General features: G+C 38.2%; 1 protein-coding gene across 3 annotated transcripts in view; it reads right to left on the bottom strand.

Annotated features, from left to right (window-relative positions):
* Zfpm2 (zinc finger protein, FOG family member 2) overlaps positions 1-23363 on the bottom strand; it is a 437094-nt gene that overhangs the window by 320422 nt on the left and 93309 nt on the right. The window contains exon 2 of one of the 3 annotated variants that reach the window (XM_051159523.1): positions 16909-17067. The exons of 1 other annotated variant lie outside the window; for it this stretch is intronic. In XM_051159523.1, the coding sequence (XP_051015480.1) occupies positions 16909-17067 (159 nt within the window). Of the gene's footprint in view, positions 1-16908; positions 17068-23363 lie in introns of those variants that run through there. One more of the 3 variants, XM_051159525.1, reaches the window with a different exon arrangement.

Here is a 23363-nt window from a genome sequence, read left to right as displayed (position 1 = left end):
GGTTCCCTTCCGACCCACTGCTATGTCCAAAATAGTTACACACAAAATACAACTATTTTCAATTATGCAAGTAACCTTTTTGTCACTTTGCTTGGGTTTTCCATATTTGGTATTTCATTATCTTAAAACTCCTTGTAAGGCTCCAGAATATAAAAGATTAAGTAAAAGATATAATTATATTATTATGTGCTTATATTTTTACATCCCAATATGAAAATCCAGAAAATACTCATAACAGTCCAGGTTAAAGATATTATTTCAAGAAAAAAATCTAAATGTCTATAGTCAGTGTACAGCTACTGTAGTTTGAAATATCTTAGGATAGCCAACAAGGGAAATTATTGAAAACACTAATGTGCAATTAAAGTTTTGATGATTTAAGGAGAAATTTTGATTCATAGTCTTTCTTGAGAAGTAGTTCTCAACATGTGTGTCGTGACCCTTGTAGGCATCGAATGGCTCTTTCACAGGGTTGCCTAAGACCATCAGAGAAAACATGGGTCTTTACATTATGATTCATAACACTAGAAAAGTTACAGTTAGGAAGTAACAACAAAAATAATTTTATGGCTAGGGGCCACCATACCATGAGGAACTTCATTAAAGGGTCTTGGGATTAGAAAGGTTGAGAACCACTGTTCTAGAATATTCAGAGTTGCTTCACCCATAACTGTTGTCCTCCAGGTGACAGGATTTCTCTCTAAGCTCAAGTTTATTAAGGACGTCAAGCATAAAGAAAATTTCCAAATGAGGTAAAGTAGGCCAACTCACCAAGAGAACACCACCAAGTACACTTTATTCCTCATTACTTCCCTGACTAAGCACCAGAAAGGATTAAATAACCAGGTGTGGGGAAGAAGATCTACTTTATACTTTATGATAAATTTGCTTTTATTTCACATGTACGAATATTTCATCTGCCTGTGTGTATGTGTACCACATAGGGTTGTAAATCCCCCACATGTGTACCAGTAGCTGAAATCTGTGTCTTCTGCAAGCACAGAAAGTGTTCACAACCTCTGAGTCATCTTTCCTGTCTGGAAAATTTACATTAAGATGTTTCCAAAATAAACATATTTCAAAGTTTATACTTAATTTTTATTTCCCTTTCTCCTTTTACCACCAAAGCAAAATAATTATGGCTACTTAGAGATTCTACATAAATGAGTCATTTCTCATTCCAAAGAAGTGACAATGAAGTTAAGGTCTGGAGACAGGATGGCTGTTTGCAACTATACCAACCTGTCCACAGAGCATAAGACTCACAAATACTAGAGAACACATGGCAGCTGTTTTTCAGGGTCTGGGCTTGTGCCACCACCTGATCTCTATTCCTTTAGCCTTTGGTTTGCTGTCTTCACCTCATCATTCTCTTCAGAATGTCATCATAACTACCACCAAGAAAAATGCAAAGACAGATTTTATTTTTCAAACTTGTCTCTCCAACAAGCTACACAGTCTACAAGAACAATGCATCCTACTGTTTTGAGATGTTTGGACACTGCTTTCCATGCCTGCTATGTATTCTTTGCTTTTTTTTAATAGGCTAATTCCATCCACAGGGACATCTCTGTTCTGACGTCTTAAAGAATGTGAAGACTCACCACAGTCTCCCGTCACTACACTATCCTCACCAATGGAGTGCTTTTTCAGGCTACGCTTCTCAATGTGTTGTAGAACCATTATCTGAGATATTGAGACGGAACCAGTAGACAATATGCATTCACAGAGATCACAACTACGAAAGATGAAAGCCCCCATCTGAATGCCCTTTATATGCCATGAATTCCAGCACCATAATGGAAGAAGACTTCAGGAGATCAAAAAAGGGCTTATCAAATCAAACAAACAACCCCTAACCCCAAAAAATTATGGGCTGAAAAGGTGCGCAATGGTTAAGAATGTTTGCTATATATTCGTGTGGACTGGAATTCAGATCTCAGCACACAGAGACATTGCAAGTCATGCATCCCACAAGGTCCCATAATTCCTGGTTGAAGCAGAGAGCATACATACAGAGGCATACACACTAATACATATGTGCATATATTCACATGGACAAAACTACAATAGGTGAAAATTTAAAATATAAGAGATATCATTTATTTATGCCAATGAGCCTAGTTTGTTCCTGTTAGCATTGTTTAGTTATCTCTTTTCTCTCTATGTTATGGCTTTTGAGAAACTATGATTAACATTTATTTTTGATGTTTTTATTGTTTTCATTTGGTTTTTTTGTGTGTGTGTGATTGTATGTACATATGTGTGGACACATGCTTATCACAGTGTAGCCATAGAAGTCAGAGGACAAACTAGAGGGGTTGGTTGTTTCCTTCCACCCTTTCTGGGGATCACTGTGTACATGTGTGAGGACCCATGCATATGATAGCATACCTGTGAAGGTCAGAGAACAACTGAGGATCATACTTGGGGTTCTCAGGTTTGGCAGCATCTGTCTTTATCTACTGGTCCATCTGACTGGCCCTTTCAGATCTCCAGTGTTCTCTCTCTCTCTCTCTCTCTCTCTCTCTCTCTCTCTCTCTCTCTCTCTCTCTCTCTCTCTCTCTCTCTTCTTGTCTTTAAGCTCATCATCATTCATGGTACTTCCTGGGCCTTATGAACCTCATCTCATCTTTGTCTCTGTAGTCAACTATAAAATAGTCCCCATGGCTCTCTGTGCATTTATCAGGCTCTTGTCTCTCATTCTCTTCTTTAAGCCTGGAAGTGAGTTCCTTCCTGCATCCTGAATACCTACATAGCACTTGGTTCCAGCTCTGATGTCACATTCTTAAAGACAATTCCTTTTACTTCCTCACCAGGTCAGACTATCTCTTACCATCATGAGAATAATGCCACCCCCTAGGATAGTAGAGTCACCTTTGTATCCATGGCATGTTTCATAGTGGCTGAGGCAGCAGGAATTCAATAAAGAAGCGATCAGATCTGGAAGTATGAGTTCTGGATGTATTGATTACCACTGTGCTGGCTTGTTTTACATTTATACAGTGCATGTATGTGCGTGGTCTCTGTCTCTCTGTCTCTGTCTCTGTCTCTGTCTCTCTCTCTCTCAATGTGTGTGTATCTCTGTGTGTGTGTGTGTGTGTGTGTGTGTGTGTAGTAGAGTGTGTATGTTACAATCAGAGAGCAACTTGCTGATGTTAGTTTTCTTCTTCTATCATGTGTGTTCCAGAGATCAAACCCAAGTAGTCAGGGGTGGCAGCAAGTGTTTTTACCTTCTGAGCTATCTGTCTGGTACTGACACTGTGTTCTGAGTCATTCATTATTCCAACAGCCAGGCAAGGCAAATACAAACTATGCATTTTACATAAGCTGAGACACGCTCAGCAATAAGAAATCTGGTAGATCTGGATGTGCATTCTCCTAAAGAAAACATCTCTCTGAATGTCTCATTCAGGACTGCTTACAAAACTCAGTCTGGCCAGTGGGATATAAGCTGGCCAGTGCTGTGGCTGCTTCCAGGAGTCTATTCTTACAAAGAAACCTGGGCCTAGTAAAATTTCTCCATCTATTGTAGGGAAATGTTCCTGAAAAAAAAAAAAATCCCAGGTCAGGTCAGATTTACCCTTTCTCATATTCACATCTAGCTTTCAACCCCAGAGATTGTCCCAAACATGTTATCGCAAGACCCATTCAGGCTCCCTTTAGGCTGAGTCCTCCTACATCCCTTCCACCCTCAGTGCCAGGAGAAGGCTGGCTCCTGGTGATAACAGCACTAAAACACAGCCAGTACCCACAACATCTTCCAGATAGGCAGAAAGCGGGGAAATTTCTCCTTCCCACAGTACTTTAAAAGCTCGCCTCTCTGTGCACTCTTTAGACTCTGAGTGTTCATTGAAATTTCATAGATTTGTGATGTAGGTATCTAATATAGGTATTTTAAGAATCTTACTAAAACCTAAAACCAAACTTGCCGCTATTGACCGCTGTTGACTGCTGTGATTTTACCTCCATTGATTGTGTTTGTGAATGGCCTGATTTGGCCCAGTGGGGTCTGAGAAAATAAGAGACACATGCTAAGAAGAACATGAATTGACAACTGTAGAAAGGTACAAGCCTGGGGCACCTGAGGGCCTCTGAAGCTAAAGTTGCCTTATTCTCACAGGAAACAGGCCTTGGAGTCCTGAGGGCCAGAACTCCCATTTTTGTTAAATTTGAAGTTCTGCCCAGAATGTTCAGGAATTCAAGGCACCGTTGTGAAACCAACCCCAAAATTCTGAAGAACTATGCAGCATTTATTTTAATTATTCAAATTTCAGATTTGTTTAACATGGTTTTGGACTGGTTCTGGGTCTATTATTTGATATAAAACTAATTAAACAATTGTAAAATTAACTACAGAGGAGAATGAGTACATGTATTATCTGTTTGGTCATGTGGAATATGAACATAACATGCATAATACATAATGTTCAAAATATATTTTCATTAATGATCTGATATTCTGGGGGTCACCTTAAATGCCTCAGTAAACCTATTTGTACTGTAGATAAAATGTATCATTCTATTGAAAATAGGTTTTTCTTAGGACGTAAGCTATTTTTTGTCTTATCATATGCACTGCTAATGAATTATTATTTCTTATTAAGAATGACTACACATGGATCTTCTTTCTATTCATGACTAGAATTGGGGGACAGTTGGAGGGTATTGTGGAAACCTAGTGCAGTGGAAGCTTCCTGAAATGTATTGGGGTGACCCTATCTAGGACTCATAATAATGGAAGGTATGGAGCCTGAACTGGCCATCTTCTGTAACGAGGCTAGGCTTCTGACAGTGGGCCTGGGACACCAAGCCAGCCACAAAACCTGGCTACCTACAACCTGCCCTGCCTATAAGATGTTTTGTGAAAATCCTGGCTCAGAGCTTGTGGGAGTGGCCAACCAATGACTGATCTAATTTGAGGCTTACTCTAGGGGAGGGAGCCCATAGACCACACTGTCTGGATGGCCAGGAACCCAAAGATAGATGGCAAGGAAACCTAGGGTAGAACCAAACACAACTGGCCAGAAAAAAAAATACATCAATGAGTCAGTGAAATAATCCCTAATGATACTCTGCTATACTCATAGATAGGTGCCTTGCCCAGTCACCCACCAGAGAGGCTTCCTCTAGAAGCCAATGGGAACAAATGCAGAGACCTACTGCCTAACATTAGACAGAACTTGAGGGAGAGGAAGGACTGTAGGAATCAAAGGAGTCAAGGTCACGAGGAGAATACAGGTCACAGACTCATCTAGCAAGGTTCACAGGGGCTCACAGAGACCGAAGCCTGCATGGGTCTCTGCTAGGCCCTCTGCATAAATGTTGTGATTGTTTAGCTTGGAGTTTTTGTAGGACTCCTAGCAGTGGGAGTGCGGGTGATTCAGACTCTTTAGCACACTCTTGGGACCCTTTTCCTCCTACTGGGTTGGCTTGTCCAGCGTTGATATGAGGATTTGTGCCCAGTCTTAAGGCATCTTGTTCTGCCATGTTTGATTGATACCTCTTGGAGGTCTGTTCTTTTGTAAAGGGAAACAGAAGAGGAGTGCATCTGAGGATGAGGGCATGTCAGGCGTGGAACAGGGCAGAGTGGAAGAAGAAGAGGTTGCAGTCTGGATGTACTGAGTGAGAGAAGAGCAAATGAAAAAAGAATAATTATATGATGTATTATACACAGTCACCAGCCTCCAGTCCAGAACACAAGAATGCACAGCAAAGACTAAAGCAGGCAGATGTAGGCTGGGGAACATCCCATCATTAACCCAGCCTTCACACTATGTCCACATGTTATGTGCATTCCTGCATTTTAGTTAGGCAAAGGCCTCCCTTCCTTTATATCATTCCAAAATGATATATTCTTTATATAACTCGCTTTCTGCCTCTAAAATATGCATTAAGGCCATTTAAACACATCTGTGTTCACATAGTAACATCAGGTAATACAGAATCTCAATGCTGGGTATCTAGATTGGAGTATAATTTGCATAGCACTCCCAAAACACTTTGTCTAAGACCCCCAAGGAGAGAGCTATATGTTAATTCCAGTGCAACAATAAAAACAGCATCAAATCTCATTGTCAAACCATTGGAGTGATGGAGGATGGCTCTATGTGTCTCAGCTGGTGATTTCTCCTTTGATAAATCGATGCCTTTAATCCTTAAAAAGATCTTCCCTTCTCACTGTCAGAAAAATATAATCACAGGCTACTGTCTGTGCGTTTCTGCTTTCCATCTCTGCTATGTGCATAGGACACTGTCAGGCCTCCGAAGAGCTCCTTGTCTAATCTTTCTACCCAGATCTTTGATATAGAACCTGTTAAAACGTATTGCTTGCTTTTCCAGTTCCTGTGTTTATCTCACTTCCGCCCTTGCCATCTGCTGTACTGCATTTCCTTCAGAAAAGTGAAAAAGTTTTCACAGTGCCCAGAGCTCTGCCTGCAAACAATGCCCCCTTCCTCTCTTCCTTCCTTCCTTTCTCTGCTCTTTACTTAGGTTTATTTTGTGTTAAGGTCAAACTGTTTTTAAAGAGTTCAACTTGCAAACATTTCCATGGAGCTGAAATTCCTATCCAAATAGTTGCGATGGACTTGTAAACACCCCCGTCACTTATTACTGGCTTCAGCCCAAGTACACACTGTCTGGTGCGTCTCTGCTCCTTTGAAATTGCCTAAAAACAAGAGCGTGAGGACCAGGCAGTGAGAAACCATGGCCTATTTCACGCTGCCATAAAAGGTGACACGACCATTGATTGAGTCTAATTGGTCAAGAAGACTTTCAATATGGCTTTGGAATCACCGATGTGCTTTCTATGTGCTGAAAAACAGGGTTTTAATTCACTAAGCATTTAGAAAAGCACTAAATGATAGGAAAATCTTAAGCACATATCTTACTCATTTACTTAATTTTTGTTCCTTTTGGGGGTTGCAAAACTCCGTATATGTTTACTTGTGCGCTATGTGAGGCTCTTGCTGTTGTTGTTTTGTTTATTCGCCTTGTTTGTTTGTTCTTGAGAAAGCCCTCTAAAACCATCTTATGAAAATAAGGCTTAGACATCTTCAGATCTTTCATCTCCTTCTAAAAAATTATTTAATAATGGACATCAGAACAATATTTTCCTAATTTTATTAAATTCCAATGCCCGCTGTCTCACTTTCCATTTTTATTTTGGGGTTTCTTTTCTTACTGTTTTGGAGACTGAGTCGCATACTGTAGTCCAGGTCAGTCTCAACCAGGGCAGTCTTCTTGCCTCAGCCTCCTGGGTGTTGGGATGTCATGTGTTAGTCACCGAGAACTAGCTATAAGTTTTGTATGTGTGTGTTTGTGGTTTGTTTTTTTTTTTTCTGTTACATATGTGGATGCGCTTTCATGTGTGTCCATATATGTGCAAATGAACGTGTGTCTGGATGTACATGCACATTATATGCTCATACATGAAGAGGTAGAAGTTGACATTAGGTGTCTTTGTCAATCTTGTCACTCTCCAACTTCAAGCTGAGCTTGCCTGCCAGTTGTGGGAGGTTTAGCTAGTCAACCCATTACAAGGACTCTCCTTTCTGTCTCTGCTTCCCACACATTGGAACCAGGAGTGCTTGTCTCTCTTCCTGCCAGGATGTTTGTGAGCTCTGGGGATCCATACTCTTGTCCTCACACTGTTGCTACAGATGCTGTCTCCACTGAGCCATCTTCCTCACCCTCCTCGTTTTAACGTGGCAGTAACCTTTAGTAATTTTGTGACTTTGACCAAGGTAACAAACCTATGGAAGTTAAATGCAAACGATATCTACCCTGTAAGATGTAAAGCTGATTAGCAATGGTATGCACACAACGAGATTCCTGGCTTTGGGGACAGAGAGAAAATGGAGGTTGTTATTACCATTGTTATAATTACTGTGATTGGTGCATAGTCTCAGTGCTGATCTGTCTAATCTCAAAAAGAGAAGTGCTGAGGCAGCAATCTGCATTCATTATCATCATTTATTGGTGCAACACATCTAGCTATTTTTATTTGACCTTTTAAGAACAACAAAAACTGACTGACTTTATTATTATAATTAAATTCATCATATCACAGCTTTCTGCGTTTCCCTCTACACTTGCTATGTTTAGGTCTACCAGAGATAAAGATTATCCCATCAGGTAATGGATGGGCAAATGCCTAATGCTGCCTGTTGCTTCTCACATGATAACAAAAAACACTGAGAGAATTTTACATACTAACAAGAAAATGCAAATTTTCTGTGAGAAGATTAAGAGCTTTGAAAACCTATTTGATTTGAATTTACTAAATGGTAGGGCAGAGGCATGAAACTGTTTGGAAATCACTTGTGGTGTTTAAGGATATAGAACACAGGAGACACTGTGTTCCTAGAAATGTTTCCTACAGTGTGAACATTTCCTCTGAAACCCTAATGCAATCTACAGTTCACACTCAGGGTGGCACACCAACTTAATCCATATGGTTAAAGCAAACTGGCCACCCAGGCGTTACCAGAGCTATTCACACTTAATTTTTTTGAAATAGAAAAATAAATAGTGTTAGTAGACATAAGTGCTGCGCAGACATGAAGATGCTACTCAAATAGGAAGAGAGGAAATAACGCAGAGACAAACAGACTTTAAATATACCCACAATTTGATTTTAAAAACTTTCTTAAGAAACAGTGAATGTTCATTCAGGCCAAAACATCACCAAGAGAACTAGGAAATTAACCTGGGTTTACAAATAGGAAGTGCTCTTTTATATTATTCAGCTAAATTTAATGATTAATTAATTCAATATCTAGATTAAAACTGAAAGAGCCAATCAAGAATGCAGGTATCTCCTAATATCTAGATAATTGCTTTTATTTAAAAAAAATGCCAGGAAATGATTAGGCAGATTATTCCTCTTCATCTGACTTTTGAAATTCAGAACAAATAACAAACCTAACAAATAACAAACAAGTCACAAGAGCATCTTGATCTTGCAAAAGCTTACATTTTAAACCAATGAACACATTTGCTGAATTATAAGAAAATGGTCTTTCTAGAAATTTTCATTTCTGTTATTACAAACATATTGCTTATTTAAAATAATAATATCATTGAAAAGGAGCAAATACCTCCTAAGCCTTATACATTAGCTGGACAAAAGGAAACATACTTTATTATAATATGAGATTATATCAGAGATTCTAACAGAATGAATATCAATCACAGGTCTCTCTAAGTTCAAATTTATTTTTGTAAAAAGAACTTTAGAAGAAGACTGCATGTGTGCACTTCACAGGAAGAAAAATGCCCTGAGCTTGTCCTATGCAAAAGTAGGCTATGGTGTCATGCATGACTCCTATAAATACCACAGTGTGAGCCATTTCATGTAATGGGTAAAATCAATCATCGTTCACTCTGTTGAAATTTTTGTCTTGAGCTGGGTTCTGAGATGAATTAAGTAGACAAAGCTTTTCCTGACCGTTATATTTGGAACACTAACTCAAAGGAAAAAAAAAAAAAAACTACTAAATCATCTGATTTTACTGAACAAACAACAATTCCAACAAAACACTCCCCGTTCTTCTCTCTTGTAACTATGGGGCTTGTTGAAATGCTCTCTTGTCTTCCTGATAATTGTCATTTCAAAATTCTTCCCAAATCCAAGTAATAACCACGATGAGGAGGTTTTTAAAATAGCTATGAAAGAATGACAACACAATGTCACAGGTGAACTGTGCATCATGGGATAAAAACACAAGTAGGACACGACTCTCATTTCTATTTCTTGTTCCTTAAGAAAACATGACTTCTCAGTTCTCACTATAGGATAGCCTATGCAAGAAAAACACAGTGCTTTTAAAACGCATCATAGCAAAAAATAAATTTTTTTTTTGAAGGAGAACCAGGCTCAGGAAAACCAAGGGTTTGCCAAGGAACAATAATGTCACGCAAAGGGAGGGAGGTGGTGGAGAAGGGAAGCCAGGTCCATGCCAAGCCAGGCTGGGGGCTGTTCAATCAACCCTATCAGTGCTCCATCAGTGTCTCCACTCCAGCCAAATCCAGGAGAAACAAGGAGTCAAAGATTCAGGTCAATAAGCTTATAGGCGATTTGCACAAACATCTCCTCCAGCAAGGAAAAAACAAAGTCATATTGGCTTTTCTCTTTCACTCCTTCTCTTTGAACTCCCTAGTCCAAACACACCCTGGAAATGTCAATGTTACATGCAAGAATTTAAGGAGCTGAGCTTCTTAATCCCGTTAAGAGAGAGAGAGAAAAAAAAAAAGAACTTTGTCTCTAAACATCCCTGTCTGTATTGAGCTCAAGTGATTACAGTTGACCTGCCTTCTGCAGATTCGGGTTCTGTTACCCAGCATCTGAGAAGGCAGTAATGCTTCCGGAAAGCCAAGGCCAAGCAGGAAAAGAATTTGTCTGAAGGGGAGATAGAAACAGACTTCTTTACTGACAATATAACCCAGAGAAACGAAAAAGAGAACTGAAAGACAAAAATAACACAAAGTATTTGAGATGAGTAACAGCTGAAAAACTGCTCACACGTGTGAGGGTAGGTAGAAAAGATTACACTTATAATCTAGGCTTAGGTGGTTATATAAAATCCAAGGAAAAGAGAGAGTCTTTCCACTCTTACTAATGAATAAACAAAACTACAAAAGCTGATAGAGGAGACAGGGAGAGGGGGAGAAAGGAGGGGGCAGCTCGGAAAGAGGAGGGGGAGGGGAGGTCCCCCCTCTCCCACTCAAATGAGTCTAGCAGGCCTCTCCTTGAGCATAATAATGAAACTGGTTCCAATTTGTTCCAATTTGTTGGCTTTCTACACTTTGTTTTTCTTATTCAAGGATGTGGGAATCTGTAGAAAACATTGGCCCAACTCTGCTAAGGAGGAAAGGGAGCAAGGTGACACAGATTGTCCCCAAACACCCACAGAGTGCTACTGTAGGATTTACATTAATGAGCTACAGATGGAATCTCATCAAGCTCTTGGCTAAAAGAATGATTCTGATTGGGTTATTTGTATTTCCTGACAGTTTCTCCAATTTAGGTGTCTCAGTTTCCTGCTTCCATCTTCATTTTCTACAGACCGTTTTTTCTCTAGGCAAATGCAAGGTGCCTCTTGACTTTGCATCTTCTCTAGCTTCCCCAAGCATTCATCTTTCTTTCACTCTTTGCCTGGACTCCCTCCCCACCCCAACCCCTCTGGTGTCCACTGCTGGCTTTGTCCAACACTAGCCTCTCAGTTGTACACAGGTGAATAAATCTAGAAGCCTGCTGCTTTCCTTCTGCACTCTCCTTAAAGTCTACCTTCCCTGTCACTCTTTCTTTTTATTAATTTATTCATATTACATCTAAATTGTTAGCCCATTCCTTGTATCCTCCCATTCCTCCCTCCTTCCCACTTCCTCCCTACTCCCATCCCCTATGTCTCTGACTGAGGGGGACCTCCTCTCCCTATATATGCTCATAGGGTATCGAGTCTCTTCTTGGTGACCTGTTATCCTTCCTCTGAGTGCCACCATGCCTCCCCATCAAGGGGACATGGTCAGAAATGGGGCACCAGTCACTCTCCACTCAACAGTTGAGAATGTCCTGTCCATCGGCCAGGTCTGGGTAGGGGTTTGAAGTTTACTGCCTATATTTTCCTTGGCTGGTGCCTTGATAAAATCAAAAGTGTGTCCCCACACATAGATGTAATGTCACTCAATCATGCTGTCCTGTCCTGTTTTGCTTCACGTGCTCAACACTGCCCACCATACACATGAGTTGGATTCTTTCATCAATCCTTTCTGTTTTTCTTGGGAAAATGATTTTCATTTGTTATTGTAGATGTGTACTGTTTTGTGGGTTGAGTGCCATTGAATTTATCTATGGAATAGGACTGGAAGCTGCTGGTAACCCGATATGGTAACTGTTTATTCATTTATTTATTTTTTTTTAATTTCACAATAACTACTTTTAGGCTAGTGCTGAGTCCAACACTGAGTAGCCTCTGTCCTATTATACTTTCTTAATGCCACTTACAATGTTCCGTTTCAGAAGAGCACTTAAAATATCCTTTGCCTCTCTAAATATTACTGATATTGACTCTTTGAGTACTTGAGAATATATGTCATCATATAATATGTGTTCTGACTTTGTGGATTTCCATTTTGCAGCCTTTTGTCAACTCTGATCTTGCCCAATGTATGTCAGATGCACACATTACCCAACAATTTCTCTAACTGTTCTTTATATCAGGACATGAGAAGAAGTTGGCCTTTCTGTCTTCTGTCTTCTAATGTCAAAATTGATGGTCTTATATTTCTCCTTAGCTTCTTTATAGACCATAACATCACAGTACAATTTCTAAAGACCCAGAGTAATTTCCCCAGATCACTGTTATAGACAACTCGGTGACAACTCAAGTTATCTTTTGACATTTAGTTTTTGGAGATATTTTTCCACAGCTCAGCAACTTACTACATTACAGTGACATATTAACTGTCCTTCCTGTTCTCATATCCTGTGACATGTTTCTGAAATGTATCCCAAAACATATTTACTTCACTTCAGTCATTAACAAACTTAGATGTTTCAGTAAGGAGTCCTACTTTTACTAATTATTAACACTAGGCTTAGTTTTTACACATGTGTGAATATATGTCCATGTTTCCTACATTAAACAGAGACAGGAAGATGAAATAACTGAAACAAATAATTCAGAACCACAGGAAATGTGTAGCACTTATGAGTCTGGTGTTGATGTCTTAGTCATCTGTAAATTCAAGGAAATAATTCTTGCTTGTTTCCTTCCGGTCACAGATGCTGTGAAGGCAAGAAGCCAAGCAGCTTACGACAAAAGAAGATGTTATGACTTGAGCCATTATGTTACATTTTGTCTAACGTTTACAAATATCAGAGCCAAACCAGTTGAAGAAGCTTCTTATTTTAAGTAAGTCTCTTTCTTTGTGAAGATGAAAAGCACACAGCTAATTCAAATAGAGAGTTGATGTAGGGCCCTTCTGCAGACTCGTCGGCCTGCAACTTGAACAGGATATCTATCTCTGAGACATAGTCAGGCAATTGAGAAGTTAACATATTAAAGAAACAGCAGGTAGCCAAGAAGAGACTTGATACCCTATGAGAATATATAGGGGGAGGTGATCCCCCTCAGGAACAGTCATAGGGGAGGGGAATAATGGGAAAATGGCGGGGGGGAGGAATGGGAGGATACAAGGGATGGGATAAACATTGAGATGTAACAAGAATAAATTAATTAAAAAAAAAAAAAAGAAAGAAATGTAAATGCACATGAGACTTCTGTGTGCTTTTAACATTACTAGACCGAGCTGTACAATATTGAATCACATGGTTTAGAGGAACTCATACACAGCTGTAATATTAATACCTTCTTCCACGTGGACACAAAATCTTGCCCTTTAGCTAGAAAACAGATGATAGGAGTGAGATCAAGGAAGATGTGCAATAAAAAGTAAAATATCATCTACCTATTGAAAAGGTCCTGCGTGGTGTGGACTATCACAAAAGTAGAAACTTTGACCTATAGTAAGCAGTATTTCCATAAATGTTTAAAAAAGCAAAGTTTTTTTCCTCTTATCATTCAAAAACTGCATAGTTAAAATAGCGTATCATGAATTTATGCAAAGCCCAGTTCTAAAATTTCAGAGAAGATACAGCCATTCCATAAGTATGCTTCTTATTCGCCTCTGGACGTGTATCAGTACATCTTGCTTGAAGAATTAAGATGCTCTGCTCATGCTTTTCTGGTATGAGATCTCAAGCAAACAATTGTTTATTAAGGAAATACACCTACTGTCTAAAAATGTTATCAATGGCAGCAACTAAAGTATGTAGATCACAGGTAGAATTTGATCGTGAAATGATCTTCAGACAAAGAAACTCCAAACAATCTTAATTCACTTTATTATATAGTATGACAATTCTAGAGTTGTCACAAATGATCAAGACTGCGAACAAACCATCAGGGTTTCAGTGAAAATATTGTTTTTAAGGAAAAAATTCCATACCCCCTTTTTCAGTCATAATACTGGTTTTCTTAAGCCCTTACCCTATTCTAGTGACTTACTAGTTAGCCTCTCTTCCCTCTTCAACCCCACAGGAAGCATAAGTGTGTATCACTGAGACAGGTAGAGTCCTCTACACAGAGATTAGGGTTCACCTTTCAAGTGAGAATACTTTCTCTCAATTGTGCTTAAACCACACAAGTTAAAGGGGGGGGGGGGAAGAGAGGAAGAAAAGGGAGAGATGGAGAGGAGGTCCTTGTATATCAAGAGATTATAGTATCTTGTCAGCATTGTCTTCCTTCCTTCCCTCCTTCCTTCCTTCCTTCCTTCCTTCCTTCCTTCCTTCCTTCCTTCCTTTCTTCAACTGACTTCAGGGGGAATTCCCAGGACTCATAGTCTATGAGAGTAAAATAAAGTAATTCTTTCCTATTACGTAAGGCCACAATAAAATCAAATGGTGACCTTGGCACTTTTACTGAAACTATTACATGACTATAACAATTCTTATTCTCATGGATGACCTTTAGTTTCCCACTTAACATTAAGGAATTGCTTTACAATACATATATTATGGACTTTTAATTCGACATCTATGTTATTGTTTGTTATACATTTAAAATATCATAGGAATTTCCAAGTATGTATAAAGTAATCATATTCGGTAAATAATATTCATAATAATTGTAATTCATTGTTTTCCTCATTTCCCAAATGCCTGACACTACACTCTTTGAATGCAGATTCTTGTTAGGGGAGATGAATATTATTGTTCGAAGACCATAAATACTGTCCTCAAAGAACCATTTGCTCTATCTGCCTCCAGCAAATTACCTAAAGTTGTAGCTTTATTAAGATCTTTTATTAAACATAAACCTTCAGTAGTGAGCATCCCCAAATTAAAAATACATATAATATTTACCATTGCTTAATTGATGCAATTATTAATTTTATTTATTTTAATTACATTACATACATAACTAAAGATCTAAATTTATGTCCACTCTTTATAAGAACTCAAAGAAAGGAAGAGGCTAGTGCCTTTCATTCCTTTGGGTTTTTTTCTTTTTTAAAAATGATACCATAACATAAGATAGATACTTTATAATAATCATAGGAATATAAATCTTGTAGAGACAAAAAAAATAAGATGATGTCAGATGTAATTTAAAAATCAATCTGTCTCAATTCCTTGGCAGGTACTTACACACATTGCCCAAACTACAGACCTTCAAGAGATGGACACAGAATCCAGAAAAGGTAAAGGAAATACTAAACTGGCCTGAAATTTGAGTTTAGGGAGATGTTTTTAATCATGATCTTCTTATTTTCAATGCGATTTGTCTGTCTTAGGAGGCAAGCACCATGTCACAAGGCCAGTGTTGCCTCTCTGGGATAGCCCAGCGAGGTTGGCACTCTGCTGAACAGAGGGACAAGAAAGAGTGGGCTTCTTCTAAGGCACCATCAACAGGAGACTGTGGTATTGGAACTTTTAATAATTTCTATAAATACATGTGACCAGTAAGCTAGGAACAGTGACCATTTTTAAGATATATCAGCATTCTTGATTTTGTTGTCTAGTCCAGTCAACACAATCACAAGCTCACTCCACTTCTTACAGCTGTCTAAAAGGATATGCAGGTCTGAATAGAAATGACGCGCTTACACTAGCAGCACATGCATACAAATATCAACAGGTGGAGGCAGACATGCAGACACACTCAGCCAGTTTGCTGCCTTGGATGCTTTCCTGCTGGATTAGCAGAAGCAGCTGTTCTAATCTAGGAAATCTCATCTCAACACTTAGGTCACTGTGGAGCAATATAGGAGAAACAGAAGTCCTACCCCACTGCAGAGACTAAACAAACTAGTAAAAATTAAAAATAAAAAGGATCAAGCGAAACCATAAAATTACTTTTAAAAATGCAGAAAATCATAGACAGGCCAGGTGATGTCACAGTGATGAGCAAAGTCAAGATGAGGAATAAACCAAGATTTGGCTCACGTACTTCTTGGATTATAGTGGGTTGTGTGTGTGTGTGTGTGTGTGTGTGTATGTGTGTGTGTATGTGTGTGTGTATGTGTGTGTGTTTGTGTATGTATGTGTGTGCATGTGTGTGCATGTGTGTATGTGTGTGCATGTGTGCATATGTGTATGTGTATATGTATGTCTGTATGTGTATAGTATGTGTAAATGTGTGTGTGTGTTTGTTTGTGTGTGTGTGTCCGAAGAGGAAAATATCATGCCCTTCTCTTTCTAGCAATAACCTCACAGGAAGCAGTGTTGAAAGTTAAAGTAAGCCCCCACATTACTCAGTTTTCAGAAAGACTGACCCAGACATGGGGGGGGGGGTGCTATATGCACCACTCAGTGCTTATAATCAGCATTGTAGCCATGCAAACTATTGGAGTTCAATAACTACTTGTTGAAAGAAAGAAGAAATTTGATAAGTATCAAATAACTAGTTGGGCAACCAACAAGAAAATTAAGTCAGGGAACTTGCCAATCAGTATTTAAGTACTTGAATTGATACCCTATGAGAATATATAGGGGGACGTAATCCCCCTCAGGAACAGTCATAGGGGAGGGGAATAATGGGAAAATGGGGGGGGGGGAAGGAGGAATGGGAGGATACAAGGGATGGGATAAACATTGAGATGTAACAAGAATAAATTAATAAAAAAAATTAAAAAAAAAGAATATAAAAATAAATTATTTTTAAAATAAAATAAATGGTTTGAACAACATGAGACCTTCTTATTTATTAAGCAATCTTTATATTGACACTTCATTGTATTGTATGTCAGTACTATTATTCTATCCCCAAGTTTCATTTAAAAGAAACTTTCACAAAATCACCTAAGTGGAATCCCATCCTACATCCAGCCATCAAGGGTTACCTTTGTTACAAAAGAATTCCACTTCTTCACAGCTCACGTTTTCTGGACCAAACTCTGTGGGGAAGCTTTCCTCCATTGGAAAGTCTCCTTTTGTGATGACTTCAGCCCCATCTGATGGACACTCATCCTCCTCATCTTCAATGGCGTCTTCCAGCGGCCCTTGAAAGAGAATCAGGGACACTGTACCAAAAGCATTCTAGGAAGGCAGCATGGTTAACAATCCTTTAAGTAGAACCGTTTTGATTACAGAGGCAAGGAAAGAGTTACAGGAAGTTATCCCAAGGGGACTCACACACACACACACACACACACACACACACACACACACACACACACACACTGCCACATAGGAAGCAGTGGGTCTGGTTTTATGGGAAGTGAGTACGCTCAGCATATAATAAGTACTCGTGCGAAAACTTACAAAATAAGTAAAATTTTTAAAGTTGAAAAAAAGTGAGGAAGAAACACTGCATTCATTGAGAAGGCAAAGAAAGCAGGTTCATGAGAAGAGGGTACACACAGTAATTCACTCTCCATTCCTCCCACCACTCTAGTTCTGAGCCCTAAACATATATATTCATTCTGTCTTGAAGTGCAAACCTGTGCATGCTATGTACATCTGTTCGAATGAACAGCCTGGTAAAGAACACGAGTCTCCCTTACACTGTTGAACAATTTTACCTGCAATTGTAATAAAGATTTACAGCAATTGAATGCATTTTAATTGAACTGAGATTTTAATAAAGTCTATACTTTTAAAAATCCATCTTAAGAGTGGATTCCCAGAAAAGATTTCATTATGTGTGTTTGAGGCTTGAAGAAAAATTACATATTTCTCTCCCTGATGAAAGCATAGCCCTATTCACAATTAATTGAATTTTTTCTGAAACGAAAAGTAGTTTTCTAATGAATAAATGTAATTTGTATTTATGTGATACTTTTTCAGTAATAAAAATACAACTCCCTTGGATAGAATGAGAGTAAGGTGCACTACATTAATGGACCTATTTTACTGAAAGGAAAGGGAGGGCTACGGTTGTTCAGGGGCTCTGAAACGGATGACATGAGAACACCATGCCGCTAAAGAATCAACGTCCCCAACTCGTTTTACTAAGTCAGAGCCTGCATTTGCTCCTCAGAAAGGAATAGAGCATTTTTATCCACAGAACACAATGATGTCAACCTGCACTAATTGTCATTCTGGCACTGTTCTTGAGAGTGTAGGTACTTTCAGGATGATGTTCTCTCTCTCTCTCTCTCTCTCTCTCTCCTCCTCCTCCTCTCTCTCTCTCTCTCTCTCTCTCTCTCTCTCGCTCTCTCTCTCTCTGCCTCTCTCTGCATCTCTCTCTCCTCTCTCTCTCTCTCTCTCCGCTCTCTCTCTCTCTCCTCTCTCTCTCTCTCTCTCTCTCTCTCTCTCTCTCTCTCTCGTGTGTGTGTGTGTATGTGTGTGTGTGTTTCCTCACTTAATCTATTTTTTTACAAGTGTAGTAGAAAGTTTGAGGGTCAAAGGAAAAAATATTATAAATACTTTTAGATGCTTCAATTATAACATTTCTACGTGTATGTAGGTCAGCATAGCTACACCTGGCAGAGTGTGCAGGATTTTCACCCAAATGAGCTTCCTCAGACCTGAATTGGCAAGAGACACTTACATGGACAGAATTAGTTACATGAATTTAAATGAAGTGACACCAAGCAGAACTTTTCTTTCAGAGATTGTTTGTCCTCTTCAGTTTTTATTTCCCATTCATTCTAAACAAGAAATGTTCACTTTGGATGTTCTGGTAATTGTAACACTTCTTATACGTAAACTGAAGAGTCAAAAAATAAATAAATTCATGATATCATGTCAGTTTTTAATTTGTGATTAACAATTTCAAGTCTAACATTTATATTTTTAGAACACCTCTGTCAAATAACCTGTGAGCCATATATAAAATAATAACAAGATATCACTATCCTCCTTACATGCACTTGACGCAGTCCATTAATGACTTTTTTAATGAAGACAGTAATAGTGGCCTTTCCTTATTTTTATTTGTCTAAAGTACTTAATGTTTGGTAAAAAGGAAACATGTAGAAAAGATCTCATTTTTGTTTCATGTGAGAGTGCCTGAGTGCTTTCTTACATGGTCTGTTATGTTTCCCAGTGTGTTAGGTATGGGAGATTTTTTCCTATTGCTTTTTCACTTCTTTACTCTGGAAAGTAAAGCTAAGCATGTCAGCTCGCAGAGCATGGTTACAGACCACTGAGTGAAGTCGTTGATTTGCAAAGTGCACCATTTCAATGCCCTTTCTTTAACATCATGCCTTACTGTGCAAATCAGTGTATGGTAGTATAAGCATTTTTTTTTTTTCAGAAATGAAACTGGGAAATATAAGTAACACATGAGGACAAAAATGTTAACTAATGGTTAGTTGATGGTGCCCCAATTATTTTTTTCATAGTTATTTAACAAGTTAGCTTTTATAGCCATGTGTGTTGATCTTCTGCCAGCTAAAAGTCAGCCAAAGTATATGTTCCTCCTCCTATAAAGTCAGGATAATCCTTTTGTAGACAGCAAAAGTAAAATATCCAATTGATCATAATGTTTTTTATAAAATCTATACTGAATCCATTTGTAATGTAACTGCTTTAATATTAGATTCAGTAGAAGTGTCATTGTATAGTATGTTGGGAGGCCATATTAGTCTCTGAAAATACGGCCATTGAATTTTGCTTACAGAAATAACTTCCAATCACATAATAAATATCTGAATGGTTCATATATAAACTATGAAATGCATAAAAATCTTTCATACCTAGAGAACATGCACATGTATTATAAAAATAAAATTAACAATACATACAATCCTTTTAAAAATTGAAACATATATGATAAAATTTTTTGCCGGGCATGGTGGCGCACGCCTTTAATCCCAGCACTTGGGAGGCAGAGGCAGGCAGATCACTGTGAGTTCGAGGCCAGCCTGGTCTACAAAGTGAGTCCAGGATGGCCAAGGCTACACAGAGAAACCCTGTCTCGAGAAACCAAAAAAACATTTTTTTTGCAATATCTTTTATTAAGGATATTGCTACTGAATAATTAAAGCACAGAATAGTAAATTGGCTCCAGTAATATATTAAATTAAAATTTGATAGCTGTATCAAAATCTTCCTCATGTGATCAAATGAACATAAAGCTCTTCTTTATGCTTAGTAAACCTCAAACCAAGGTCGTGTGCTATTGATCTAAAATAGCTTTACTATTTTGAAATGTAAATTTCACTTTTGTTTCTAGGCTTATGAAAAACTTATAATTGATAAGTCTGTTGTTTATTCAAAGATTTAAAAAATGCATTTTAGGTATTGCTCTGTGAGTCTGAACATGAAACTGAAAAGGAGCACTTATGTTCCAAACCTAAATATAAAGGTAAGAGATTTTTTAACTCATTTGTTCCAAAGGTATGAGAACTCATTGCCAATATTTAGAATGAGATACAGGAAGATGATGGAATAGTCAACTTGCACTGCTCCCAAAGTAAATGTGAGATTTATATAATTTACTATATTTTCAAATGTGAAATTACTAGCCACTTCGTTAACCATACCATCAAGCCAGCCACAGAGAAAAAAGGTTTCTCTTAAAATGCATAGTATTTACGGTTTAAGATGGCACCTTAAACTCTCCTCTGTCTACTGCATATTTCTTTAACAGGAAACCCTGCGGATAAGTGGTAGCCACAAACTAACATTTAAAAAAGGTAAGTGAGAGACACTTGAAGCCCAAGTATAATTAATAGCACCAATGAAGGAAGGAATAGAGGGGCCTCCTGGGTATGGATTAGTGGGCACAGAGTCCACTTCAGGAAAATCACCACACGTAATTTGACACAAATAATATCTCCTCAGAAAAGGCTCACACCAAGCTCCATGTGCCCTCATGGAGAAAATTACTTCTGATTGAGGCCACTTGGCAGGCAAGTGTGAGGAAATCTGAATTTCAGCTCTTCAATTGTGTCTGATTTATAGATATTCAAGCACTCTTGCCAGAATTAATAGTCGGGATGTTTATAAATATCAGCATTTACCTCATTTTAAAATGCTAATGCCTTATAGCTGTGTATCCTAAAACTATGACTGTGACAGCACAGAAGGTAAAGTCCTTTATGCTGTTAATTGTCCCTGAGCAGAAATGAACAGACTTAAGGGAAAGAATTTGTTCAATTTTTAGGGCAGAGAAGCAACTGTGTGCTTAGGGCCTGTTTGAATTGGCCACAGCTACCTTGGTGTTCTGGAAATAAAACTCACAAAAGAAAGGCCCAGTAGATTCACAGCACCCACTGGTCCTTAGGAGAGGTCCCATGTCTCAGCTGTGCTGTGAAGGCCAGACTAGTGTGGATCTGTCCTGGAGGTTTTCATGTGGTGGGGATATGAATGACTTAAAGCTGACAAAGGAACATAGGAGGTGTTGACGATGAAGTCGTTCATCTTCACACACTAGTAAAACCATAGCCACTGAGTGAAATATAAATAACAGACTGTACATAGATGGCTGGGAAGCAGTTAGGGAAGGGTCAATACTGCAGGTAAAAACATTTTTGAAGAAGCTGTTGCCACAGTTTCAGGGGCCTAAGGAAATCACACAAACATATCCACAGTAACTGAAGAGTTGGAAGCAGACAAAGAAATTTTGAGGGTAATATAATAGCACATGCAAAAATACAGAAAGAAGAATAAAATTAGCAATGTAGTGATCAGCACAGCACATATCAAAACAGCACACATGTGTTCTTTCAACATACATTGTTTTGTTGTGTAACTGTCTACCTTGGCAGCCTGCTATATACAGCGCAACTGTCACCTAAAGGCCAGAATGTCTTTGTTTAGAGAATTAAAGTGTTTCAGAATAGGAGGCACCCACAAAAGAAATTCAGTTCTGCAGAAAATAACACACAGTACCGTGTATGAAGACAGAAAAGAAATACAAAATCTTATGGTTCAAATGCAATATCCCCTATATAAAATCTTTCCCCTCAAAAACCCATTGGCCTAAATTTATTATATAATAATTTGGTTTGACTTTGCATCCATTTTGATTAAAACAAGACACTGGCAAAGGGAGACGAGAGAGCACATTCAATCTCTCCCACACATTAATATTCTAAGCATTCTACAGGCTGCACAAGGCTAGCCACCTAGCAAAATGAGATTGTTTCAGAGTAGTGGGCAGCCTTGATTACAACTGACAGGTGGGAAGAAATTCACATTAAAATATTATCATTCCCAATAATTACAATAATCCATCACAGTGTGCTCAGAAACTCTGATTATTGAGTTTTTTCCCTAAAAAAAAAAATACTCAAATACTTTCAAACCCTTTCATTCCAGGTGTTTTAATGTAGTCCGTTTTTCAATCTTTCCGTATAAGATAGTATTATTAATGTTAAAAGCTAAGACCTCATCACCAGACTTATGTCACTTTGTTCCCACACAGAACAAGGCAGCCACAAGAATGGAGTAAATATTTCCAAATGTTTATAAATTAAGGAAGGTGACAACAATGACACTCTGTCCAAACTGCTAACTTCTGTATCGTGGCTTCTTCAGAGGTCTATTACAACAGATGTGGTCAGGAAAAGTGAATAAATATGTATGCTCAAGCATGCAGACACACACACACACACACACACACACACACACACACAGAGAGAGAGAGAGAGAGAGAGAGAGAGAGAGAGAGAGAGAGAGAGAGAGGTGTCAGGAGTGACCTCCGAAGTTCAAATTATTAGCAACATATAACCTGCTAGAATTACCACACTACAACAGAACTACACTTGCCTAGTGATAATGATTTTCAAATTTATAAACATAAAAATAAAAGGTACGAATTCATATTCACATATATGATATAAATACACAAATATGTTAATCCCTAAACACCCATTAATATGTAAAAGTTAAAATGCAAATTTTAATTTTAAACTAATTTATATTTTTCTGTGAGTGATTAAATGATTTGTATTAGATGTCTTGATATCCCACTACCTGTATCTCACCTTGAGTTTCTTTGTTGATTTCAAATAATCTTCACACTACACAAAATTTAAATCCTTTTTATAAAAAAAGTTTATAAACATATATATATATATATATATATATATATCACATATATGATAGTTTATTTGTTCAATTAGATGTTACAGAGGGGGAAAAAAACTTCAATTTAAAAAAACAGAATCTCTGAAATGTGTAGCCTTCTTTTTAAAGCATGTGATTTTATTTTTCTTATTTAATCCTGGAAATATTTTGTGTCTCTGATTAGGTCATCTCAGAGTTTTCAGCTGTTATATTCAGACATCCTTGTGGATCATAATTATCCTGTGGGCACACGGCAAAAATGCTTCAGCCGGTTCCTCTCGCATCTGTCTCGTGCAGATCCCACAGAGGCATTTAGTAAGGAGGGGCAGGGGAA

This window comes from Acomys russatus, chromosome 17 (assembly GCF_903995435.1).
Source record: "Acomys russatus chromosome 17, mAcoRus1.1, whole genome shotgun sequence".
In the NCBI taxonomy this organism is placed as follows: Eukaryota; Metazoa; Chordata; class Mammalia; order Rodentia; family Muridae; genus Acomys; species Acomys russatus.
The sequence above is the reverse complement of the archived record's forward strand: the minus strand, read 5'-3'. Positions and strand labels throughout refer to the sequence as shown.